The sequence below is a fragment of the Amblyomma americanum genome, chromosome 11 (assembly GCF_052857255.1).
Source record: "Amblyomma americanum isolate KBUSLIRL-KWMA chromosome 11, ASM5285725v1, whole genome shotgun sequence".
Classification (NCBI taxonomy): domain Eukaryota; kingdom Metazoa; phylum Arthropoda; class Arachnida; order Ixodida; family Ixodidae; genus Amblyomma; species Amblyomma americanum.
In genome coordinates, this window is record NC_135507.1 from 77,474,932 (window position 1) to 77,502,195 (window position 27,264).

General features: G+C 46.8%; 2 protein-coding genes across 2 annotated transcripts in view; both read right to left on the reverse strand.

Annotated features, from left to right (window-relative positions):
* Positions 1-1,080: 1,080 nt before the first annotated feature.
* LOC144110825 (serine/threonine-protein kinase PLK1-like) lies at positions 1,081-25,615 on the reverse strand. Its single transcript, XM_077643916.1, has 7 exons — positions 25,483-25,615; positions 18,800-18,907; positions 17,712-17,828; positions 14,086-14,399; positions 12,069-12,268; positions 2,956-3,075; positions 1,081-1,455 (listed from the first exon to the last, which is right to left on the reverse strand). Exons 4-7 carry the CDS (start codon positions 14,385-14,387, stop codon positions 1,400-1,402), a joined length of 678 nt encoding a protein of 225 aa, XP_077500042.1. The 5' UTR covers positions 14,388-14,399; positions 17,712-17,828; positions 18,800-18,907; positions 25,483-25,615; the 3' UTR covers positions 1,081-1,399.
* Positions 17,703-27,264, reverse strand: part of LOC144109721 (serine/threonine-protein kinase PLK1-like) — a 29,270-nt gene continuing 19,708 nt past the window's right edge. Inside the window, exons 6-7 of the mRNA XM_077642519.1 lie at positions 18,800-18,907; positions 17,703-17,828 (exon numbers count right to left, since the gene is read on the reverse strand). Of these exons, the coding sequence (XP_077498645.1) occupies positions 17,703-17,828; positions 18,800-18,907 (234 nt within the window). The remainder of the gene's footprint in view (positions 17,829-18,799; positions 18,908-27,264) is intronic.

The window sequence follows — 27,264 nt, forward strand, 5'->3', positions numbered from 1 at the left end:
GGCTGCCCTGGTCGTCGCTAGGCCTATAGCCTATTTCGCATTGAAGCTGCACCGGACGCCCCTTCAGTATGGGGTCATCTGTAGAATGAGCGGCGAGACTGGGTTTTGCTGCAGCAGCTGCGGTGAGTATGTTACGAGGTCCAGTAAAAGAAAGGAAAATAACTGTACTGTTCACACCACTGTTTGCACAGCGGGCTGCAAAAGTGACACTGAAGCAGTCGCCAGAACACGGCCCCAGGAAAAAAATTGTCGAGCTTCAACGCGGCTTCGACTACAGTGTGCAAGCGAAAGCTGTTATGCGTGGTCTTCACTGTCTCAAATCAAATGCCAAAAGCCAAGGTGAAAGGTCAAGATCAGGTACCCAATGGTCATAGTCATGATCACCTGGTCACACCACTATAGCTTGAGCCATACCACCACGCAGTTACGTTCTTTTTAACCCCCTGAGGCATTAAAGGCCATTGTCGATGTGTTGGCCACTGTCTCACATCAAATGTCACGGATCAAGGTCAAACATCAAGGTCAGATACCCAATGGTCCGAGTCATGATCACGTGGTCATACTACCATAGCTTCGGCCATACCACCACTCAGCTAAGATCGGCTTTACCCTGTGAGGCATTGAAGGTCGTTGTCTTATCCACAACGAAACATGAAGTTGTACTCCGAGGAGTAAACCTCTCGCTCTAAAATAAAAATGTTCAGTGCACCACCGATTGCCTGCTGTCCTGCCCCTAGATGGCGCCACCATCTGCTAACCTCCAAGGAATGTCAACGCGGGATAAGAGGCTTTGGAACCGATTTTCCGCAGTTGGTGTGATCGAAGAGCTCTGCCAACCACCATCGTTCTTTCGCCCTGGAAGGCGATGGACGGTTGTTTTACAAAAGTCACAGTGAATAAAAATTGCTACAGTACACTCAGTACAAAGCTTTATTCAACTGTATCGTACATAAATTAAAATTGCATTACAGCCACAGTCTGTGCACACATCAAAACTGAGTCACTACGATCCACCTATGAAGCACAATCGCAGCCTTGCGGGCAGCTACACAGTCCTTGTCAAAATTAGCATGTGGTCATGAGCTGCAATGGCGAAGCATGACTAGTGCTAGTCAGCAAAGAAAATAATAGCTAAAATGCTGCGCGAAAGTAAATGTGGTTCCTAAAATTTGTTTTGTGGAATTAAAAGGCTGATTATAATATGAGTTAACACCACAGGAACCCATGGCGGCACCGGAAAGACGAGTATTCGTGAACGAGTCTATATGATAAAGCGTTATTGTCAATACGTATGAATCTTTAAATATACACGTACTTATTTGCCATCAAAAATACCCCCGTCAATGTAGGGGTCGTCAGTGCTGATGCAGGCCATGCTGTTGAGCAGAGTCCTTTTAGGCTAGCATGTCGGGAGCTTTGTTGGCGGGCTTGAGTTGAAGCCACAGGCAGGGGCAGCTGGACAAGGAAGAAAAAGTGTTTAAAAGAGCAGCTAGAAAGGGTGACAGGTAAGACTACGCAATCTCTCCAAAAGCATTTACTGAATGGTTACCAGAATTATTCAGTTGGTTGGACCGGGATAATTGCGAACGATAACTTAGTAGCCTTCGAATTGGTAATGACATTGCCCTGATGATGGTGCTTTTTAATGCTTTATGGCAGATCGCAGATAGCCTTGATGGCGCCAGATGGCGCCACGTACTAAACAGCTGAGCGTACGCCTGCCGCATCGCGACCAATCAGCGCTTGCGCACTGGCGGCGGGCGGGCTGTTGATAATCAGGTAACAGAACGGTAACACGGTACACGGTGTGCTAAAGGTGAGCTGGGTGTGTTGCTGGGCGAGTTGGTTTGACATTGGGAACACTAAAGCGCTGGCAGACGACGGACGAAGGGAGGCCGAGACACACAGTGCGCTGAACTAACAACTTTAATATGAAAGGAAGGCAAGCCCCACGTTTTTATACAGTAACCCGAGATTATCAGTGATTACAGGGCGCATTTGCAATTCAAAGCAAAAAAAAACAAGCGAAAAAGCAGGGGCAGCGCGCAGGCATATTTTTTGAACCCACACCATGCAGACACAAAAGACACAAGGGTGTCCGACCCACACCGGTTGGCCAAACATCAGGCACACACCCATTCATACCGAAATCAAGACGTGCCAGCGAAGGGGAGAGGGGGCTGTCGAAGGGACGCAATACCAACTCTTCTATTCTTTTCTTCTAGTTTTCATCACTCTCTTTGCTTTGCTCTTTTTGGTCGATTTTATGTTAGCCCTCATCCCCTTTTAGGCCGTGTTCATTGCCGACTAGCATTGCATCATTTTAGACCGTGTTCTTCGTTGGCTTTCATCGCTCGCTTTTAGGTTGTTAATTGTTTTCCCATTCCAACCATCCTTTCAGTTCATTCTCATTATGCATGCCTTCACGCCGCTTTCCGAGATTTTAATGTCTATTTTGCGTCTTTTCCTTTTGCATTTTATTGTTTTTATCTTTTTATCCCTGTCACCGCCGGCCGCACAGGACTGCCGGTGTGTGTAGATAGTTCTTTTTTTGCAAAGAGTTGTTACTGCGTCCCTTCGCCCGCCCACTCTCCCCTTCGCTGCCACGTCTTGATTTCGGTATGAACGGGGGTGTGCCTGATGTTTCGCGAACCGGAGTGGGTCACTGTACAAAAACGTGCGGATCGCCTTCCTTTGATATTAAAGTTGTTAGTTCAGCGCACTGTGTGTCACGTCCTCCATTCGTCCGTCGCCTGCCAGCGCTTCAGAGTTCACAGTGCTAAAGGTGTTTATTAAAGTAACTCCATTCGTTTTGAAGACCACTTGTGGTGCCGGAGTGAAGGGACTGCAAGTATTTTGACGCAGTCTTGTGCTCAGAATTGTCGAGCGAAAACACTTGGACCTGCGCTGCCGCTTCCAGCGACATCACCCAAGCGGAGAGAAAGGGCAACTTACCACAATTTTCGTTTTTCTCCCAAAGAGGTTTCCGGTCGGTTGCGTCTATGCCGCTGTTTAGTTTGTCCAAGTCGGGTTTTGTGGTGAGACAGGATACTGGCAGCCGTGCAGGAAGGAGCCCTGGAAGGAGCACGCGAAAAGAATTCAACGCCCGTGCAATACGAGCAGTAGAATGGTGAGGTCAGTAGCGTTTCTCGAAAGAAGAGGTTGAGAAACTGTTGAGACTCGTACTTAGGGCAGAAAACCTCGACAATGTGAATGGAATCATAAAGGTGCAAGGAGAAAACCAATTTATCATAATGTCTGAATGCGTCGAGGAAGCACTCACAGAAGTGCATAGCATAGAAAAACTTTACTGAGTTCACATTAAGTGTCAGGAGGGCGGACTTGCAAACATGTTTCCGCGCGCTGCCGATCTTTCTCAGACTAGTTCGCGGCGCCGCCGCATCGTGGTGTCGATTTTGAGAAAATAGCCAATACAGGCCGAGTGCACTAACGTTTCTGTGTAAAGTACTGAATGTGTCCCCGTGCAGAAACAGTTTTGTGATGTTTCCACTCTCAACCTATTTTGATTTGGTTTGGTTTATGGGGGTTTAACGTCCCAAAGCGACTCAGGCTATGAGAGACGCCGTAGTGAAGGGCTCCGGAAATTTCGCCCACCTGGGGTTCTTTAACGTGCACTGACATCGCACAATACACGGGCCTCTAGAATTTCGCCTCCATCGAAATTCGACCGCCGCGGCCGGGATCGAACACGGGTCTTTCGGGCCAGCAGCCGAGCGCCGTAGCCACTCAGCCACCGCGGCGGCTGCTTTTTAATTTAGACTGCTACAGTAATTCGCTGTGTCTTGCTGATAACGCCGGTCTTGTATGGCGGTAATTTGAGAGGAGTTTTTCGCAACGTAAATTAAGTCACGCACCATGCACGCGGGACCCGGAGTGTTGGTCTAAGATTTGGATGCTCCGAATTAAGGTCATAAAATTTTTGGACATAATTAGAAATCCTTGCTGCAGTCAGGAACGAAACTCAAGCGTAACGTGAGGTTCTTATAGCGCCAGTTTATTATGTACTTCGACACACTTCACTGTAATTGAGACGGGCCTCCTTTCTGCTGTCGTTGTGGCAGGCGGCTGTAGGATGAAGAAATGTTCCGTTTTGGCTCGAACTAGTGCGAACAGAGGCCTACTCTTCAGTTATTCGGAACTTACTTGCACTACAGTAAAAAATTATCGGTGGGTAAAGTTGCACATTTACATATTGTAGCGGATGAAATGGCTTTAGTACAGGTGAGAGCTCTACGTTTGAAAGCTGGTCGCCGACGGCCCAGAGGAAAAAATGAAGGAAGGCCTCAGACGTTGCTGGCACATACCCACTACGGTGGAGTGGCCAAGACACAGGCAGTTAATTGCTGGATGCAGGAAAGTTTTGACGGGAAAAGGAGTGGTAATAGGATGTAGTCTGGAAGAGGGAAGGACAGGGGTCCTGTTAACTTGGAGATCGAAGACGGGACAATGGCTTAATGTGCATAATAGTACACAATGCCTGTAATGTTGCAATGTCGTACTGACTGAGAGCGGAAAAAAGAAATCAGAATGTGCGTCGCTGCATTTCTTAAAGAAAAATTTGCACAGCAGAGCGCACACTCCTGTCACTTCGTCCAAGCAAAGAAGCGCCAATGGAAAGAACAACCGCGGAAGACACAGGCAAGCCCAGTTGATGAAATGGAATTTGCAAAAGACGCTTCCTCAAATGAGAGAAGCGGCGGCAGAACAGCAGAAGGTGATCTATTGTCTCAGGTTGGGCACAAAAAGGGCACAGTGGGGAAGCTGCCAGGCCAGATCTGTGAAGGTAGAAATTTAGAAGGGGAACCCGGCAACGCAAGCGCATGAAAGAGACCTCTAGTCTGCGTGAGCGCCAGTCTTTGCTACTCCAAGGATGCAGAAAATGCTGATATTCGGGAGATGATGTAAGAGCCGAGGCAGCAAATTCCTGAAATATTGTGCAGCTGCGAAACCTCACTCCAGCTGTATATGCACACACTGGCAGGACAGCAACAATTGGGCCGCTGAGAGAGGCTCTTGGAAAGGAATCTGCAACCTCATTAAATGAAAGCCCATATGACCTGGTACCCAAAGCAACCTTACCGAATTTCGATGGAGTGGAACCAGGAAATTAAAGAGGCCTAATGCCCGAGACTCAGTGGGTGAGGATAAGGAAGTCAAATGGACAGAGAGTCTGTCATAACCACGACCTGGGAAATGGTAGTTCCTAATTTTCGTAAGCCTAAGATTACTGCTAATAATTCAGCCAGAAAAATTGGAGTGACGTCAGATAGACGGAGAGAAATAGACCAATCCAGTGAAGGCGAAAAAATTTCCACACCTGCCTTTTCACGATCCTGCGAGGCATCGGTAGCAATAAGAACATGAGAGGGAAAGGACCTTAGGTGGTCCTGCAATTGACCCTGAAGAAGCGGGAAGGGCTGCAGCTTTGCATTCGTTGGGAAAATGTCATCGAATTCAATCTGGACAGATGAGGAATTGGTAACATTTAGTGGACATCTGTGAAATGTATATTTATGCGATCAAGGAGGGACTCCACGTAACATATCTGAGGGGTATGAAAATGAGACCAGGCGGCACTAAAAAAGGCGGAAGGTTGACTAAGAAATATTATACTGGAAGCGTGCAGAGGTGAGTCGCACAATTTTAAAAATGTTTGAACTGTTGAAAGGCGAAACCTAGCTGATAACGATGGCATTCGCGCATCAAGGTGCAGAACAGCATTGGCGACATATTTTGGAAGCCCCAGACAAAGGCGCAACGCCTCACGCTCCAAAAGCACAAGAGGTCGAAGTTTATAGGCAGGAGCTCCTGAGAATAAAACACACTCGAACTCCAAAATTGGGCGTGAGTACATATTATAAATCATCAGAAGCGTATGCCTTCTCATGCCTGACCTAGCACCACAAAGCCTGCGCAGGATGCCAATGGCCCGAACAGTTGCAGAAACTTGCTCAATGTGTGGCCGCCAGGATAGAGTAGAGTCGTGTATTACTCCGAGATACTTCACCGTCTGAACTTGAGGTATTATGATATTTCTATAGACCAGGCAGATATTTACAGGAACAGAAACTGTAAATACTAACAATGGGCATTTTTTCACATTAAGGGACAGATGAATTCTTCCTAGCCAGTTGTCAAGAACATTGAGGTAATTTTGCAGGGTTCGATAAAGAGTGTGAATGGCACCTGCTGATGCAAAAAATGCATGGAATTGAGTTTAGAAAAATGTTAAAAAGAACAGGTGAGAGAACTGAACCTTGCGGAACACCTCTTGTCTGTGGAAATCTCCTTGAGGAAACACCATTTTGGCAGCAGTAAAATTCTCTATTTTCCAAAAAAAAACAGAAATGGGACCCAAGACGTACAGATATAACACCACTACAGACAGTGTTGTGCCGTCCAACAGATAGCTAAACAATAGTAAATGCCCGAATGATACCCATGAGTCGAGTGCACGTAACATTCAATCACTATCTTTGTCATATGCCAACATCCGAAGCCTAGTGCCAAAACGCGATCTGCTTTCTTCTTTCCTAGACGATAGTGAATCGCACATCATCATTCTTACAGAAACTTGGTTGAATCCTAACATTACAAGCAACGAAATCATTCGCGGTGCACATTCATACAACATATACAGGCATGATCGCATTGGAAAGAGAGGCGGTGGCGTCCTTTTAGGCATAAAGAAAACAATAACATCATACGTAATTAACACCGATTCAAATCTGGAAATTGTCTGGACCGCCTGCCTACTATCTTGCACTAGGATTCTGATAGGCGCTTGTTACCGCCCGCCAGATTCTAGTCATTCTTTCGTTAATGAATTGCGTATCAGTATTACTAAAGCAACAGAGTTATGTCCTGCTCATAGCATCTATCTCATCGGAGATTTTAATTTTTCTTTAATCAACTGGGCTCAACTATCATCACCTTGTCATATTTCCACAAAATTTTGTAACCTGACGCTCGATTTCAACCTATTCCAGGTTGTAAACCAACCTACACGCGACACTAACATACTAGATCTGATACTGACTACAGCACCGGAAACGATAGGATCAGTAACTCATTTTAAAGGGATTCAGCGATCATCATTTACTTCAGCTAAGTATTGACATACCGATTCAGTTTATGGGCTACGTAACAAAAAAGATTCCCGATTATAATAAGGCTAATTTCACAGCTATCAACACAGAACTAGAAACCTTCTTTTATCACACATTTCTACCTTCAATTAACAACCGATGCGTTGAGGAAAACTGGATACTTTTTAGAGATAAGATTTCATATTTGATCAACCGGTTTGTCCCTGTGATCAAAATAACTAAAGATAAATCTAATCCCTGGTTTACTAGAAGGCTTAAACAACTAAGGAACAAGAAAAAGCGGCTATACCGGACTGCTAAGCGTGCCTGTACCATTTCTGCGTGGAACAAGTACAGTGATGCACTAAAACTCTATTGCTCCGCCTTATCTGCTGCAAAAGACATATTTTTCACATGATCTTCCAGCCCTTTTGAAAACTAACCCCAAAAAGTTTTGGAAACAAGTATGCCCTGAGCGTGATGATAGTTCCATCTCTCTACAAAGTAACAACACCCCCACCTCAGACAACGAGTGCCCCTCAATACTTAACACCTTCTTTTCATCTGTGTTCTCTTCTGAAGATCATTCCACCCTTCCGGAAGTTCCGGATCTTAATTACCGCTACATGACACCTATTCAGATAACTGAAGAAGGCATCACGTGTCTCATAAATTCTCTTAAGGTATCTACTTCGGCTGGTGTTGATGGCATTAATTCAAAAATTTTAAAAAATACAGTTCCAGTGGCAAGCAAAATTTTATTTCATATTTTTCAGCAATCATTAACTACAGGAATACTACCCTAAGACTGGAAGATAGCTAAAATAGTGCCAATTTTTAAATCTGGAAACAAAAACTCCGCTGAAAATTACCGTCCTGTATCTCTCACGTGCATCTGCTGCAAAATGCTTGAACATATAATTTCATCGCATGTCTTTAGTCATCTTGAGCAGAATAACTTTTTTTACACTAATCAACACGGGTTTAGAAAGGGTCACTCCTGCGAAACACAGTTATTCGAACTAACTACTGATTTGCATTTTAATATGAACAATAACCTTCAAACTGACTGTATATTCCTTGATTTTGCCAAAGCGTTCGACCGCGTAGCTCACTGCCGCTTGATTTCGAAATTATCGTCACTCCGTCTAGACTCGCTAACTTTAACATGGCTTCGTAACTTCCTCTCGCATCGCCAACAGTTCGTATTTGTTAATAATCTGTCCTCTAACCTTTCCCCAGTTAACTCCGGTGCACCGCAGGGCAGTGTGCTTGGTCCCTTATTATTCCTTATTTATATCAATGGTTTACCTAATAATATAACTTCTAGTATGCGAATTTTGGCGGATGATTGCATTATATACCACCCTATTAGATCTACTAATGACCACCTGGCGCTCCAATCAGACCTCCTTACTAATAACGACTGGTGCAACTCATGGTTAATGACTCTTAATGTATCCAAGTGCAAAGTCATCTCTTTCAGCCGTAAAAATAACAAATCTAGCTATACATACCGTATTCAAAATGATCTACTCTCTCACGTATCACATTACAAATACCTCGGCGTTAACTTTTCTTCAGATCTTTCATGGTCATACCATATCTCATCCATATGTGCCGTCGCCTCAAAGTCATTAGGATACCTACGCCGTAATCTCCGAAATTCACCATCTAATATTCGAAAACTAGCATACCTCACTTTTGTTCGTCCACAACTTGAATTTGCTTCTCCCTATCATAAGAACATGATCATCGCGTTATAATCTATCCAAAACAGGGCAGCACGATTCATTTCACGAAACTTTAACTGCCGCTCAGGCGTTACTCAGATTAAAACAGATCTTTCTCTACAATCATTAAGCACGCGCCGTGACATCGCTCTCCTCACACTATTTCACAAATATGCGCACTTCAATAGAACTACCTCATTTCAACTCGATGTCTCATCCCGCACGCCGAAAAGATTATATAATCAGTTTAATTTCGCAAGAATATATGGTGACACATTGGCTTTTAACTCATCTGCATTACCACGAGCCATCAGATTATGGAATGATCTGCCAGACAACATCGCTTACGCGTCTAATCTAGAATCTTTCCATTCTAAACTCATCACATATTTCACTGAAACCGTCATTTAGCACACCTACGTTCAAGTCTATTATTGTTCTTTGCTTTGCTGCTACACTCGTGCCATTCGGATGTTTTATTACTTATGTTTGCTTGCCATGTTTCCATGTTTGACTTAATCGCGCTTTGTTTCCACGTTCGGTGAGCACATTATCCTGTATTGTAGAGAATTATTTTGCGTCGCGTACGTTTCCTTTTGTTTCCTTTGGTTATTAATGCACTGTATTATATCTTTTTTTCGCCCCCCTTACACAATGCCCAATGGGCCTGTAAGGAATTTCAAATAAAATAGCTTGGGAAGTTGAGTTCCTGTAATCTTAGTAATAGAGTCGAGTGCACAACGCTGTCGTATGCCTTAATGGCATACAAAGTGACAAGCGCAGCAAACTGTTTTCTATTGCGCGCTAATTTAATACGACTCTCAAGGTCAGTATGAGCGCATCAAATTGAACAACCAGGCCTAAATCCAATTTGACATGGATTCAATAGAGCATTCCCTGAAATGAATGACATGACATGGCTGAGAAGGACCCTTTCCACCAATTTCACTAGGTTCGATGTTAACGAAATATGGCATTGATTCTCTAAAGTTAAGCCTTTCCCTTGCTTTTTAAGCAGTGGAACTATTTCAGCAAGACGCCACTCATGTGGTATCCAAGGACCTTTAAAAGAATGATTAATTATAGCCAACAGGTCTGCAGGAGATTCATTGAACAAAATTTTGATCATAGATGAAGTGACCTTATCGGGGCCAGGAGCCGCTAGGGATAAGCGCAGAACAATTTGCGGCAGCTCAGCATAGAGACCTAAGCGAAATCACTTCAGGTACATGTGAATATAGTAGGAGAAGGTAAAGCAGATGTAAAGCGAAGCTCTAGGCCACACGCCATATCCTCTAAGGCCTTTGCGATGTCAGCAGGGGACTGACCGAGGGATTCAATGTTGGCAGCCGGTAGAATCACCTTGTTGCGCCTCATGAAATTAAACAAAGCTCCAGAGCCCGATCAGTCTGCGCGCCCTCCTCTCCTCTTATTCCTCCAACAACTCGGCGTAACAATATTATCACGTAACAGTGGCGACAACACGAACAAAGTTGCTGCACGCACACAAGAAAAACTTGGGGGCTTTCTTAACCACATTCTTCCAGAAGAAAATGATAGCATTTAGGCTGCCTGCTGTGGTGTCTACAATTAGTGTAATCTTGTTCTTGCGATTTTCCCGAGAAAACTCCTGTTGAAACGGATTTCATTGGTCTTATATGATGTGCATAAGTAATCACATTTTAGAATGTTCGAGTGCCTTACATTGGATTATCACGATAATATACTAATCCGACCAACTATTCCACCTAATCCATTTTCTGGGGTTGGCTTCCAAATATTCTGGGGGTCCTTAGGGATGTTGGGAAGTGGTCCAAATTCAAGATTTTACTGATACCCCCCTTTTGAACTTCGGGGGTGCCCTATAATTGATCCACTGGTGGTTGCGGGGTGTTGATGACGTCACGCTCTCAACTGCATTCTTCATAGATCGCGGGGAATCCTCATGCCCCTACTGGCGCAGTGGTGCAGCGGGTATAGGCCGATTCACACGACGGACCATTCGCCCGCGGCCCACGCATCACGTGTTCGTGCGTCACTAAATTGAGAGGCTTCCTGTTGGCCCGCGGACTGGACAACCAAGGAAGTTCCAGTGCCTCTCCCCTCGAGGGAATTAGCGGCGACTCGCGAAGACGCGCGCGAGCTCTGGCAACCACCGCTCTTGATAATATTCGGCTGCCACATTTCGCTAATTGGAGTTAAGGTGGCACGCTGTTTTGATAAGCTGCACTGCGTTCGCTACCATGGCAAAGCGATCGACTCGACCAGCAAAACGGCCCAGGCCTTTGAGGAATTGGACAAATGTCCGCACCTTCACCATTCAATCTCAGTCATGGGTCGGGAGGAAAAACCAGTTTGACCAGCGTTGCCAAACAATTTAAAATAATCTGGCAACAGTGGTACACTCAGCGCGTCGTCTGCTCTTTTGGCCCGTCGCCTCCGCTTGACGTCATCGGATGGCAGTCCAGTTTTTAGTGGCGCATGAACACGTGATGCACGGCCCACAGGCGAACGTCAGACCGCCGTCTGAATTGACCTTAAGCGATGCGCCACTGTCACGGTGCAGCGCCATGGTGGGCAGGTGGCCACTGCATCGCATTTGGCAACGGTGCACGGGCAGTTTGCTCACAATCTGATGAGCAGGCTGCCGCCTTCCGCGGTGGACAGGTGACGTGACCTCTCTCGATCAATAAGAGAATTTCGTGATTAAGTTCAAACTTGGCGGGCTTCTCGGATTAATCAATTGGGGTTACATTGCTCTGATGACGCCATAAGGGTATCGACCAATCAGTGAGTTTCGTAGAGGAGAAGCGGGAAAGTGCATGACGGCAGCCTAAATGCAATCACATTCATAAAGGCTGACTAACAACTCAGTCTGCTCAGCAAACATGCGCCCACGAAGAAAACCACTCAGCGGCGCTGATATCAGCATGCATACTCTGTGGTCATCGAGATTGCAGTGCCCCTCCCGATCAATCATTCTTATTTTTAAAGGTGACAGTACACATTTTAGATAAGGGGCCTGAAAGCTACAGCGATTTAGGACATCGCAGAAACTGCTGCATGCAATCAGGACCGGCCTCTGGTAGCATCTAGCATTAAAAAAATAGAAAGTGATAAGTGCGCGCATCGCAGGTGATAAACATGAACAAAACAAAAGAGAAAATGAACCATGGCATCAGTGCAGCGCACTGAGGCATACCAGTGATTCGGGAATGAAGCCCACCCCTGGTCATGAAATCATGGTGCATGATGGCCTCGACGCTCGGCCGCTTTGCTGGCTCCGGATGGAGCATCCACCGGATGAGGGCGCTTGCGTCAGAAGACACACTCGAGGGGATATGGTATTCGTTCCTCCTGATTCGGGCGCAGGTCTCCTTCCTCGACGACGCCTTGAAAGGGGGGCACCCCAACAGCAGCTTGTACCTGCGAAGGACAGCCTCGCAATGTTCGCGGGAAACCGCACTTTTGTCTGCGCGGATACCATGTGAGCACGTTACAGCTATAGGAGTGCATGCACAGCCACTGAGGGAGGCAACTATCGAATCATCACAATCATCATCAGACCGACTGCGCCCACTGCAGGCCGAAGGCCTCTCCCATGTCTCACCAGTTAACCCTGTCTTGTGCCATCTGCAGCCACTGTGTCCCCGCAAACTTCATAATCTCATCCGCCCACCTAACCTTCTGCCGCCCTCTGCTGCGACTGCCTTCTCTTGGAATCCACTCCGTTACCCTTTAAGGACCAGCGGTTATCTTGCCTTCGCATTACATGCCCTGCCCGAGCCCAATTCTTCCTCTTGATTTCGACTAGGACGTCATAAACACGCGTTTGTTCATTCACCCACTCTGCGCGCTTCCGGTCTCTTAACGGTGGTCCTTAACTGAAGCTGAATCCTTTTGGTGAGCCTCTACGTTTCACCCCCATAAACCCCTCTGCCCCATAAGTACCCTATCGTATAATACTCACTAACTGTTAATTAATGTCGGTGCGGGCAAAGGACACTCTTTATGCACGTAAGTACCCGACTTTGAGCGTGATGCGGATGAGCTATATTTCAGCTTATAAAAAGACACTGTATCGAATTTCATAGATGGTATTCTCTCTGCGGCAACCGAAAACTCCTCGCCCTGGTTAATGTATACCCGGCTTTATGCCATGGCAGAAGTATTTGAAACGTATAGGGGCGACAGCTGAAGGAATTTAGAAACAACGGTGAGTATTGAAAAGCAAAATTTAGGCTCGTCTACAGTTTTAGCAGGAGAAAGGAATCGGTATATAGTGGTGCCTTCTTCCAACTTTTGCGTCTCGAGTCGTTTGCGCTACTTTTCACAATTACAATAATGACGGTCCCATAACTGAAGCATGGATTTTATTGCAACTATAAATTAAAGCACTGGATGGTTGGAAAACCAGTCAATAAAAAGTAATGATATATTCAGATACACCCGTGTTTTTTCCCCAGTTGTAGCGTCACTTTCTGTGTCTTGGTATTTGAAACTTTCCGAACTTTTTAAGGTGAAAAAGTACAGCTCAACTGTGCAGGAAGGGGAGACTAGTTCCAAGAGGATGAAGTCATGGCGCTTCAAGTTTCCCCGAATTAATTTAACAATTTAAATGGCGCTCAGTTCATTCGTAAAACTCAAATCTATTTCAAGCAAAGTAGCCTGACGGCCAGCACAGCTTCTAAGTTTGAACACCACCCAGTGCAATCTTCAACTCTGGCCCAACTTGCTCCGTCAAATTGAAAGATTGCAGGGGCACTTCAACTCCGCCTTAAGGGTATTACGCGATAGCGTAATGAGTTTATTCCCATATATAACGAAGGTATGACATGGTGGCCAATTTGCTAACTATCCGGTGGGCAGGTTGTGATGACGCCCAAGGTCACGCGTGTCCTGGGTGACACCTGCCTCCTGGGCGGCACCTGTCAGAGCCACGCTCGTGATTTTCCGCCCAGAAGGGCGATGACGACATCGCCAACAGCTGGTTTTCTGGAAAACTAGGCCTTTAAAGCTATCGCAATAATATAAATAAATTCCGAGGTTATGAGTATTTTCCTCGTTATTGTCACCAGACAGGAAAAAATGTGTCAACATTTATATTCACATTTTCGACGGTAGACTGTCCCCTTAGTGCAATTGCGGACTGGTATACTTTTACAACAGTCACCGAGCTGTTGTTGTAAGCATTAACATGGCAGCCAGTTCAAAAAATTTATGCGCAGTCAGGTGAGACTCACATGATGCATCCGACGGACCAGATGTCTGCTTCGTAGCTGTGGCCCTTGTTTGTCAAGATCTCTGGGGCGACGTAGTTGGGTGTGCCGCAGGTCGACTTCTTGAGCTCCCCCTCGTAATTGACGCGGGCGGCGAGCCCAAAGTCGGCCACTTTGAGCTGCAAGTCCTCGGTGAGGAGCAGGTTTCCGGGCTTCAGGTCTCCGTGAATGACCCGCTCCTGCACCAGGTACTCGCAGGCGAGGAGCAGCTGGCGCAGAAAGTAGCGGACTTCTACCTCGGTCAGCGTCTGTCGGCACCGATGCATCTTCACCAGAGACTGCAAAAATTGGAGGACGCTTAAGCATCGTCTTCAAGACCAGGGGCTAGATTACGTAACAGTGACAAATTTTGTCACAAGTTATTGACAGTGACGTCAACATGACGTCACGATGAGATGTCACCACGTGACGCAACGAGGAATCAGCCAATTACAGCAGGGCAGCGCCCCGAGAGCATTCCAGGGGCCGTCTGCTTATTTCTTGTAAAAAGAAATAAGAAATAAGCAACGATGAAAATAACTAATATTTTATTTTGTCAAAACATTGTGTTTAAAGTTCTAAAATATTAAGCACAACAAAAAGCGTGCGAAGTTGTGCTATTAAATTGACTGGTGGGTAACTTTCGCGGCCGCGGGGGTGTGCTGACGGCAGTAAAAAGGCCGTTTTGCACAGAAGCAGCTGTTATACGCTGTGTTATTGTTTTTTTGCGCGGCGTCTGGAATCGAGCTAGTGTGCGGTTTACCTAAGTGCACAGAAATATTTCAACGAATGCAGTGAAAGCTACATGACTACCGAGCGAACTTGCAAGAAGCACTTGGTACGAAATCGACGAAGACAGCTTGTTGAATATTGTGTTGTTCGGCTCCTTCGATCGATGACAAAAATGCCAAAAGGTGAGGTGTTGCAGTATGTGACGAGTTGTTGTTTGTTTCTTTTCCCTTGGGAAACAGAATACGACCACGAAGTGACATTTGCTGGGGAAAATAAAGTGCTTTGCAGGCTTATAAGCGTGTCTTATTTATATGTAGCTGTGTGTCAAAGAGGTGACGACGGAACCCACCCCTTCTGCGCACTTACTTTACATATTGTCTCCAATACCTGCCGCACGCATTTGCTCACCGTCGGTTGTGCGATGCCGACGTGCGCCTCGCTACCAACGGCCGCCCTGAAAGCCGCCCGTGACAAAGAACTGCAGTGCACACAGCACCTGCCGCCGCGCCGACAGCACACTCGCACGCAAACCTCCCAGTTCACCGGCGAGTTCGTCGCCTAACCACTCCACAGTCTGCTTCTCCAGTCGAAAAAGGCGTCGACACAGCTCTTCCGGCAAGTCAAACGCGTCTTCGTGCACCCTCCTTCGACGTTGATCGCATGAGCGCATCCGCCTCACTCGTATCGCTGCGTACACCGCCGCCCTTTTCTGTTACAAACTCAACGGTCAAATGGACAGCCTCAAAACTGACAAAAAACTGTCAATAACCGCCTGCATAATTAGGTGTGCAACGTCATCACTTCTGTCATATCCGTGACGTCATCAGCAGCCAGCCATGACGCAAAAGAAGCAATATGGCCGCTGGCCACAACCGACCAATAGGAGCGAGGCTTATTGACACCTTTGTGACAAGTTTTTGACAATTTTCCTAATTGACAGTTACGTAATCTGGCCCCAGGACGCGAGAGCGTGTTGCAGCGTTGCCAAGGAATCCACGGAACCCCATCGTTCTTCGGTGCGACCCCTTGCCCGGACAATTTAAGGAAAGGAAACATATCTTGGTGGACAGCCGTACCGAGCCGTAAGGCAAGGAAATTTAAAATAAAATTAGTTTTAAGGAAAGCAAATGACGCCTGTCTCACATATCTCGGTGGACACCCAAACCGCGCCGTAAGTGAAGGAACAGCACCCGTCGAAGACAGCACCGTATTCACTAGACGCGTCTTTGTGAATAGAGAGTTTTAGTTTCACGTACGTAGAGCTCTTACGGGTGATCAGTGCGCATGCGCAGAACGCAAAGGGTATGCGCGAGTCTCACGTACGTACGTGAGATTCGGATTCTTACGTTGCGGTCTCTGCGTTGCTTGCGTACGTAGCGTTAACAAACATGGCGGCGCCCTGCCCGCCGCTTCGCAGCGATAACAGCTTCGTCGCTAATCCCTCGACGCGATATCGTGTTCCAAACTGTTGTATTCGCCTTCGATTTGCCCATTGTTACCCTCGCATAAGGTTCCAAGCTACAAATGGTTTTTGTTTTTCAGACAGAAGGGCGATTTTTCAGCTGCTAAGCCTGAAGAAGTAGCGTTGGTCGTCGTCATAGCAACGGTCTCGCTATGAATGGCTTCGCTTAATGACTTGCCTTGGATGATTTTGGCTACAACCAGTGTCTGTGTTTCTTAGTAGATGGCGCTAGGCGTAACGCGTGGCGTGTTTCGCGTACGTGTAACTATAAGGGTTTCAAACCACCTGCGTGCAGGCTACGTAGACTTCTCACGTTTGCGTACGTGAACCCTCTACGTACGTGAAACTAAAACTTTCTAATTCCAAACCATCGAGCTGGCGTAGCGGCGTGGTTACGGTGTGCTCGTCTCACACTCCTGAGGCCCTGGCTCGATTCCCCAAGTCGACCAATTTCCTACTCGGTTTTTATTTATTAAAATTGATTTTTGGGGAAAGGAAATGGCGCAGTATGTCTCGTACATCGGCCGACACATGAACCGCTCCATAAGAGAAGAGATAAAGGACGGAGCGAGGGAAGAAAGAGGTCTTATGCTTCTGAAATTTTTCGCTCATGGCCAACGCCGACGACACCGGCTTTTCTGCGACACAGGGATCTTAACGCTCTCGCGTTAAAATAAATGCGCTAATTTATTGCGCGGAAAGACCCGTGAAGCTGAAGCCCACTTTTGGAGTAGGTGGAGAGCATAATTTCTCTTCGGTTTTTAGCTGGGGTGTGGAGACTGCAGCAAGATCATAGAAATCAAGCCGGCCTCGGCAAACCTCTATTAATATATTTGTATTTCAAGGCACATAGTACTTTGCCCACATGCGGGCACCACAGTATAAGATGTCAGTTTGTGAAACAATGGAAGCAGTTTTCAAGTGTGTCTGCGCCCTAAGCTATGATTGAAGAACGAAAGGTGGACTCTCTCGCAAAAAAGTTGCAGCAAAGATGAAGGCAAAAAAAGATATAGGCACGGTCGTACACCACTTGAGCGGCTTGGAAGATACGTCTAAACATCCTGTCAGCAGGCGCTAAGAGATAAATAAGCCAGGCATCGTAGCTTGCGCAAGGCACTAAATGTAAGGAAAGACATCTTCACATTCTTGCTGCAATTTTCTTTGACGCACTTCCTGATTTCAATTTGTGCAAGGTTCTCTTCACACTCCCGTTCAGTACTTTCCAGGTCGAGTAGAGGAAGACTCCGTCGAGGCTCACTAACAGGATAAGGCGAACGTTCAGAAAGCCCAGTCCTATCAGATTTGGCTTCGCTGCACTGTTGCGCGCACGATAAATGGTAAAGAGCAAAATTCAAATAGGATACATCCCTGTAGACCTTTCGATCGGGCGACGGAGATGTGGAGAATGTTAACGCACCTGTCTTTTGCACAGCTCCAAGATGATGTACACATTGTCGTCGTCCTCAAAGTGGTTGTAGAAAGCCACGACGTGCTTGTGACGCAAGGTTCTGTGGATGTTGATTTCCTCTTCCAGCTGTAGGCAACAATTAAATTAGCAGCCCCGTGAATATTGTGTTCAGCGGAAACAAAAGAAAGAAAGTGTTGGAAGAAGATGAATCTAAGCACGCGCACTAAAGCCGCGCACGCTTAAATTACAAAGGTAATCATGATGACCAACTAATGTAGTCGGACAATTGTAATAAGCGGCTGTCGATCCATCCAGTTCTTTTTCAAGATTAAAGGAAAAATTTTGTACCCCGCTTGTCACCCTCTTCAGCAGATAAATCGTAGTAAGAAAATTCCTAGAGGCAATAATAGGATAGTTAGTATACGTTGGCCTACACTTATTCCTTAACCATGTACCCAGCAGTTCTCGACAAAAGCATTTTTGAGGGGGAAACCTTTTATGAACGAAAGTTTCTATATAAAGTGAAATTTCATATAACAATCAACATATCTGCAGATGATCCGACGGCAGTCTTTAATTTTGTTGTCTATTAACGTTTTTTGCTATAGTCAAAAGCGTTCTCCACAATTGGTTTTCTACGGGAGTCGTAACTCTTCGGGGCGACCGATGGAAAGACTTTGAAAGAGATTTTGCTACGTATCAGAAGAATGGGTCACTACAATCAATATTGCTTTCAAGGTATTTACAATTTCCCAGTTTTCAACATTGTCCGAAATTGCTGGGCATGTCTCGTAGTTTCTTGTGAGGCTAAGCAACACCGCCATTCAGTTCCAAATGTTGGTCACTTAAATATATTTCTTTTTTGATGGAAGGGGACGGGATGGTTGACGACATGGGTTTAAATCAAGTGGCGGAAAAATTGTTCAAAGATTGTTTTTCCCTAGACACAGTCTGCAAACATTAACATTGCGAGGAAAGGCCAAGGAAGCAATTTTTACCAACTGCAGAAATTTCATGATATTAGACTCATTGTCCCTAAGAAAATGTCTACAAACCGAGCAGGCGGAGAAAGGAGGGAGCCCAGGTTAAAAACCTACATTTTCCGCCAGGCGCCCCTCCTCAAGGTGCTTCTTGGAGACGATCTTGGCTGCGTAGACCGCCTTCGTCTGTTTGTCCACGAACTCGTAGCATCGTGCATGTCCGCCCTGAAAAATAAATGGCAGCTTGTTTGCATGGGCATCCAAATTACAGGAAAATGAAACAGCACTGCGTGAGTGAAACATTTCTTCGCAACGGAGACAGTCGATCGTCTAACGTTTAGCGGAATCTCCCAAAGGTGGCGCAGACTTGCAATTACCCATGAGCATCCCCACAAGCGCCGCCTTAAGGCCATAAAATAATGCTATACAGCTTTCACAAAAACTTCGCAGCCGAATATGAACCCGCGCAGCTCCGCGGTTCGAGCCCGGGACCACCACCTGCCCATGGCAGTCGTTGTACCAATTGAGCTCGCTGTACCAAATACTTCCTACGGTTCGCTGTACCAAATACTTCCTACGGTTCGCTGTGTTTGGCGGCATGAAGAGAAATCCCACTCTCGCCATGGGCAAATCGGTGGCCGTGTGCACCCTTTTCTGCTTTTATGCTAATTTGCTATCGTGTCGCGCATGGACAATTATGGTGGGAAGTCGATTTTGATACAAATCGGTAAAGATCAAATTTAGGGGGTTGCCCTGGCCAAAATATGGAAATAGCCAGGGCCAAATTTGGAGGTCACCACCGTTTTTTGGTCGCAGTCAATTATGTCTAGACATCGATTTTGATCGAAGTCGGCCAAGGTTGAATTCCGGGAACGGCCGGTGCCAAATTTTTGGGGTCGCCAGGCTAAATTTGAAGGTCAGCGTCGTGATGGGTGCGGTCGAACTCGGAGGCTGCCGGGTCGAATTTCTGCAACTTTTCAGTGGGTGTTCCTGCTTCTATGCAACGGCAAAAGAACTGTCCAAGCCAGAAGATTATTGGTCAGCGTTGGTGAGCGTTTGAGTGGTTTCGGTAAAAAATCTTAAACCACACTTTCGCCAGCACTATACATGCGAGCGATATTTGAACGGCAGAGAAACAAGACCTCGCCACTGCTAAGCATCTCAACGCTCCGCGACGGTAGTCTTGCTGTAACAGCTCGGCAAGAGAGCACGGCAAAGCGGAAGCATCTATGCATGACACTCGCTTTTCGCGCCACGATGTGTGCACGGCGAGCGGCGCCCCATGCAGGCGCGCACACAGACGTTCGCGAACTGCAGGCGCCCTCTCTCGTTGCGAGCGCCAGCGGCGAAACAGACGAATGCCGCACATAAGAGTTCATCAGGCGCATCATGTGAAGCGCGAGAGTGAGGGCAAGGGGTGTAGTCACACAGGACTCTCCCACAGCGACCGCCCTACGAAGATAGCAGCGCCGTGGTGCGGCTACACAGACTGAACCCATGGATCGTGTATTTTTGAAAAGGACTGCGTTTTTGTGTTTATGGTATACCAGCACCTGGACCTTAGCGTTGTTCCTGGGCTCCGAAAATGAAGATTTATTGATTAATTATTCTCATTATTCATAATGCTTGGATTGTTATTTTTGTTTTATTACGATTAGGATTTTATTATGATTAATATGATTATGACCACGCCACTTTTCCATGGCTCGTGATATTTCACTTTTTCTTAATTTCAGCCACCATTGAGATAAACGTCGCTTGGCCGTTTCTACCGGCTTAAAATCTATTTTCCTTCACCGTCCTTAAATGCCAATACTTTGAATAATCAGCCCCGCTGCTTTCCACTGTAGAGTGAAGCCATTTGCAGAAAAGTATCGAGTGTTGAGCTATTTGCTCCTCTCCACACGCACCGCATAACGTGTATATCTCGTGGTACCTGCACAGTATCTCAGTCCGCAATACAGCCGTCCTGGTCTCGAACAACAAAGAGCTTCCCCTACAATTATCATAGATATTTTCTTTGGAAATTTCCTGCTTAAAGATCCTGCATGTCCCCAGTGCCGATTTCGTCAGCATCCCTGTTTTCCACAGAGCCCTCTCGGTTTCTTCAACCTTTTTCTTAACCGATAATTGTTGATTTGCCCCCCTACTGCTGTCCAGATATTTGCTTGTCAGTGTTCTAGTTCGCTTTCTCCATTTCGTGTCAACATTCATTTTTACAGGTATCTGAAAACTTTCCTAGCCCACTGCTTTTCCTTTAATTTTCTCAGTCGCCCCTGAAATGCTATCTTACTGCTAGCCTCTCTGCTCTCGAACGACGCCCATCCCATATCCCCCTGTACTCCCTGATTGGGTGTATTGCCATGTGCTCCCAAAGCTAGCCTCCCTACACCGCGTTGTTTGATTTCTAACCCTGCTTGTACACTGTCCACTGGCGTTCGCAGCGCCCTCTGGCCCAGCTTGCGTCCCCTATGGAGTTGAAATGCTAGGGGCCCGTGTGTCTGTGCGATGTGAGTGCATGTTATAGAACCCCACGCGGTCGAAATCTGTGGAGGCCTTCACTACGGCGTCCCTCAGAGCCTGAGGCTTTGGGACGTTAAACCACAATTAACCGAACGTTTTACATTTATACAGAATGAAGGTACTGAGCGGAAGTCCATTCATGACGGTAGGGGAAAAAAACAGATTGAGTAGGGTAGGCTGCATAATTGACGATACTATTTTATGATCTGAATTCACTGCCTGGCAGGAAGATTAATGTGGTGCTGACACACGTGTCGCTTCTTTCCGTGATAAAAAGCTCATCTGATAATTCGCGAGATAATCTGTCCTTACTTGTACTTTTTGTAATTTTGATCCCCTCAATGGAGGTTCACAATTATGGTAGTTTTCATATTTACAAAATTGTGAGAAGTAAGTACACGCCAATTGTCAGAAGAGTTTTTTTTATTGTTTATCAATACAGCCAATCCCTGTTTCAGGGATTTTTACAGGAGTGTGCTCTGGCCGCATGCAAACAGTCGACCAGGCATAAACACTATTTCGAGTATGCAAAAAGTACAGTGAAGATTATGGGGAAAATAAGAATATGCAAGGAAAGAAGCAGTGAGCCCCACGCCAGACTCCCTGCGAGGCAGTTAATTCACACTCAAATATTCGATAACATTGAAGGCTTCTCGCCTTAATCTACTAGGTTTTCTTGTTTTTTTCTTCCTACCGTACTTTCCTCACTACTTTCATTAAGTATAAATGTTACATGTGCGCTGCAATAAAAATGGCCGCAGTACAGCGCCCATCCTGTCAAGTTGTGTGTCTTCGTCTTAAACTAAAGCCTTGCATTACTTCTTCACGAACACTCCCCACCCAACTAGCCCAGCAACTTGTTTTGTTAGGCGTGCCCGTAGTATTATTGTTTTATGCATGTGCCTCCTTAGTGATGTTTGCACAGGCATGTCAATGCACCGCAACGTGTCTGGCCTTCGCCCACCTGGGGAAACCAACCGTTGACACTCTCGCATCGAAGCAAGAGCTCACTCAGCCTCTAACTGCTGAAGAAATGCGTTGCGGGACTGGTTGGTTATGCATTTTTTTACTTGAAAAGCAATCCAACACTACAAGACACACGGAAAACTTCACAGGATGGGCGCTGTACTCCTACTACATTTATTGAATACGGATTCTTATTGGGCCAGTTGGTACACGGCTAATTGACGAAAAACACCGCGCGAAAAGAACGAAGACAAGCAGGAACACACAAGTCAAGACAAGAATGAAGGAGCTGAGCGCATTCATGACTGCAAGAAAAAACAAAACATTCACAGGACGGTTAAGACTACGTAACGCGATATTCATCGATAGCTGCGTCGGCATTTAATTTTGGCAGGCGGCTTTTCCAAACAGAGCCACCCGTAGGCTTAGCGACTGAGGTTGGCCGTGACATAAGTTGACATCAGACGACGAGACACAAACCGATTAACAGCATTAATAGAGCCCTTAATACATCCTACGTAGTGTCATGCAAGATGATAAGTATACCCGGGTTGCTATGGTAATTGTTGGGTGCATTACCATGGTAACAACGGCTACGAGAAACCCAGGGACGGGCGCCAAACAGCTATGGCTGTAAAACCTCGAATAGATTAAGGAGATCACACTGCATATTATCACCTATTGCGTACTATCCTTGTCGTGGCACGTAACTATGAGCCACGACTTGAGGGAATCAAAATTCTAAGTGAGGACAGATTTTCTCGTGAACTGTCAGAAGTGTCTTTATCAGTGAATTAGGCGACACGTGCGTCAGCACCACAGCAACCTCCCTGCGAGCCAGTGAGTTCAGATTGTGAAATAGGCGATAATATTGTCTGCTGACCTTAATCTACTAGGTTTTTTTTTCAGTAGTATGTGCACATGTAGCATGTGTCTGCTTCAATAAATGTAGTTGAAGTACAGTCGTCAGCGCGCCCGTCTATAGCGCTCGAACGCCGACCTGTAGCGCAAAATAAGGGAAATTTGTAAGCAGATGTATGGTTCCGGAGAGAATGCTTGCGACAATGCAGAGACTATACAGGCATGCTGACGACTGTACAATGCCCGTCCTGTCAAATTCTTTGTGGCCTCGTGAAGTATAGCGCTGCATTACTTTTCCAAGTAAAAAAAAAAGAAATAACTGCGAGCGCGAGCTTCTATAGCCCCGCACTGCGGATTAGCTTAGCGGCAGTCAAAACATATCGAAATTCAACACGAATCAAGAGCTAGCACAAGGGTGCATTTTGAGTACCGCCTGAATCGGAATGCGGTCGCTACGAACTAATGTGTGCGACAGAGGTGCAGCGTTGGGCCCGGCTCCAGAAGAAGACGACATACCCCAGCACGCTCGGCGGGCGCGCGCAGATCAGAATTCGACGGCTACGCGACCGCATGTCGGCGCTGCGCCTTGTCGGTGGCTCCGCCCCCTCCTGGCTGAACGAGTCCTCTTATGGTGTCTTCGACTGGTCGCTTTGGAGCGCTCTGAGAGGCGTCCGCACATTCGGCTGGTCGAAACCGGCCGCTCTGACTACATTCGGCTGGTTCTGTCTGAGCGCTCACCTCCAGCTCAGAGCGCTCTGACGCGCTCCGAGAAGAAAGTCGGAGCGGCTCCGAGATGAGTCCACGTGACAGAGCTACTTCCGCCATTTCGCGAAAGCGGTGCGAGGCGTCGGCGTCCCCTGCGCGTAGGCAGAAGCAAGCGTAGGCTTTTGACGCAGTCACGCTTGCTGCGTTGTGTTTTGCGGGTGCCGCGCTGTGTGAGGCAAAATATTCAAGAGACGCCGGATAACTACGCTAGGAACGCGGTCTGTGTTTCTGTCGCATGACAACAGCGATTCCAGCAGCAGCTCTAACGAGGACGACAGTGCTATCCACAAGGCGATGTACGAAAAATGAGCGTCCCGTGGGACGGAAAGCCGGGGTAGCGATCGATACAGGCTAAGCGGCGACCGCGATGCAAACTGTGGGCGGCCACGTGCCGCTAAAGGTAGTCAAGGTACCTTGCGTGCGGCTACTGTTGACAACAGCAGCGGTCCTGCGTAGTGGTTCCGGAAGTTACGTCCCCCTTCTGCCTCCTGCGCTTCCGCTCTGAAAACTCGCCGACCATTCGGCTTGACTTGTCTCGCTATGCGCTCAGAGCGAGAGCGGCTCCCACTCTGCCAGATCCTAACCGGTTCGCGGGAGCGACCAGTCGAAGACACCATTAACAAATATGGAGACACCAGACACCTTCGGCTTGTGTCTGGGATGATCCTTACACAGATTTTTGCATTCTTATAACAGCGCCTACAAAATCCACTAGGAGTAACGATTATTTTCCAAAGTCTCTGCTATGCATCGGTCGGTGCTGAAGAGGAGCGATGGAACTCCTGCCCCTTCGCGCAGAATATGAAATGAAAACCGAACATGTGTGCCCAGAAGCGCTGAAGAGTGAGGAGGACTGCACGTTGACCTTCGTCCATGCTGCTGTGTGTGCAAAGCCATCCATGCGATCTTGCTACGCTCCCCACCTCCCTAGACTCTATGTCGAAAGTATACAGCCCAAGGGGTCTGCTTCCCAGCCCTGCAGCACGGCGCCCCTTGCATTCTCAGAGACCCTAACCTCACGAAGGTGGAAGGAACCTAAGTCCTTGACAATCCCAAGCTTAGGACTGGCTAATGTATTTAAGAGCCTCCCTACACGGTATAGAAGCAAACCCTTTGGGCTGTACATTTCTAACAAAGACTACGCATTCAATTAACGCTGCCGTGGAATAAGACATCACTATCTCCCGAAGCTGCTGCAGTGGAATACCCAAGCACTTCTACTGAACTTGCCGCACACGCCAGTAAAAAGAACAGCCTCTTTGCCATGGAAAGCAGACGACGTGCCTATAGTCGCGTCTCCGCCGCTATAGCAACGCAGCGCGTGCGAGGAAAACACCGGGGGTGAGCCCCTATGGCGCCCCACAAGGCAGAAGGGCCTTTAAAGCCGAGAACAATGGTCGTCCTTAATGTACACAGGCTTAGAGCCTAGGGGGAGCCAAACTGCTTCGCTACCCAGCAAAGAAACAAACCACGGTGCTTCGTTGCGTTTGGTACGGACGGTAAAGTATTCTAGTTCTACACTGTATGAGCGCTGAAACATACTTAGTTTTTTATCCAATGTAAGGAGCAGCAAGAGCAATTAATTTTTTTTTTCACGCGGGGTTGTTAAATTAAGGCTATGGAAGGTAACCAGCACGTTATGCGGTACAGAACGTAGCGCTCCCGTAATCTGAGGATACACATACCTTGCCGAGGAACTTGCCGCGGGTGTATTCTCTCTTGGATTTCGCGTCGACAACAACGTCGGGCAGTTCCTAGCTGGTCGCCGAAGAGCAAGTCAGGGTCTCGCTGACAGGAGACATCGTGAAGAGAAAAAGCGGCCACTATGTTAAGGCTACAACCGGGCTCGACACTGCCGCTAACGAGCGCTGGGCGACGATTTTGAACGTCAGTTCCTATAGTATCACATGCTTAGCAAGAAGACTCGATGTCGGTTGGTCCCACTCGACGCGGAGATATGCGCCAAGTCACCGCCTACTGCAAGCACTTTCCTCCCCCCGACACCAATAAGCCTGGCCGTCTGGTCGGGTTGCGTCCTACAACTAGCTTCGGTGAGTCAAGGGTACACCTTCAGCCGGAAGTCTTCCCGTCCCCATCTTCTTGGAAGGATAAGCGTCTTCAAGACCGGTTTCCAAGAAGTCATCAAGGCTGTTGTGCTGTCCATTGGCTGTATATCTGTTTCCGGTCTTATCACAACTTCACTTAAACGGGCTTACAGCTGCTACGACTGACAGGTCATAGGCTTCATGATAAGTACGCGGATTGCGTGTCACGCCATCAGTAGGCTCTGCTATCTCGGCCAGTCTCATTTTTCCTTCTCGTCCATGCATCACTATTTTCCTGGGCTCCTTTTGAAGATCGAATCAGAAACGTGATACAGGCCGTATCGTACAAGTTCTATTTCATCGTGCAGAGACGTAAGACAAAAAGAAGACTAGGGTAAAACCAACCCTTTCTATTTGCCTTTTCATTCCTTGCGCGTGCGAGCGGATATCACACGTACAGCTTCACTTCCGCTTTATAGCTGCACGGTTTCTAACCGGTCGCGGCTAATCACCGATACACAAACTTCGGTTTGGAGTAGTTGCTCGTAAAACTTTGATCAGCCGTGATAGCTACGGATTTCGGCGCGGCCGACCCTGATGCCCGCGAACGAATTCACAACAAGCTTTGCAGCACCGCAAGAGAGCTTTAGCTGAAACAGCGTCGTCGGAAACGATAAACGTTTGCGCTATTTGTATTCCATAAAGTTAAAAAAAGGCATCACACTGTGGTCGTGTACAACTCATCGTTTGATCGATAGTCAGATAGACTCATCGAGGAACCGTCCATAGATATGCAACCGTTTTCACAATGGTCAAGGATTTTGGCCCCCTGATATCTGAAGAGTGCCCCCATTGAAAGTTACGCTATCAAAAGTGCGATTATGATTTCAGGACGATGACGCGATTTATATCTCGAATTCTCGGGGCTAAGGACGCGGAGTATATCGAGCTCGGTTAGCAGCCCATTAGTCATTTGTAATTGCAACAGGGAAATTCACATTGATTTCAGTATTATCTAAGGTGAGGTACAGATTAAATCAATTTTTTTAATTAGCACACTGCACTTTCTTTACATATATTTAAGTACCTTTTGTTTTGTAGCCTTTTCATTATTCCATGGACAGTATAGTTGTGTCTTTATTGTAAACAGGCCTCCTTGCTGTCTCGCCACTTAACTGTTGTTGCTGTTTTCTATTCATTGATATACGGAGTGTGTGTCCGAATTATGCATGCATTAAAAAATTAACCTTACTTTAGCGTACTGTGTCAAGTAAGAATCCAAATACACGAGAAAATTATGACATCCCCAATAATTTTGTTTGGTTTTAGGCCTGAGTCCCAAAGCGACTCATGCTTTGAGGAATGCCGCAGTGAAGGGCTTCGGAATAGTATCGACCACCTGGGGTTCTTTAACGCGCACTG

What these genes read in the sequence shown, in the direction of transcription:
- LOC144110825 (XM_077643916.1), bottom strand. Translation starts at nt 14,387, where the DNA reads ATGCATCGGTGCCGACAGACGCTGACCGAGGTAGAAGTCCGCTACTTT. An exon ending in CCATGATTTCATGACCAGGG is followed by an intron (nt 3,076 to 12,068) that starts GTGGGCTTCATT and finishes TGCTCCTTCCAG; the next exon opens with GGCTCCTTCCTGCACGGCTG. An exon ending in GGAGAAAAACGAAAATTGTG is followed by an intron (nt 1,456 to 2,955) that starts GTAAGTTGCCCT and finishes TTCCTTGTCCAG; the next exon opens with CTGCCCCTGCCTGTGGCTTC.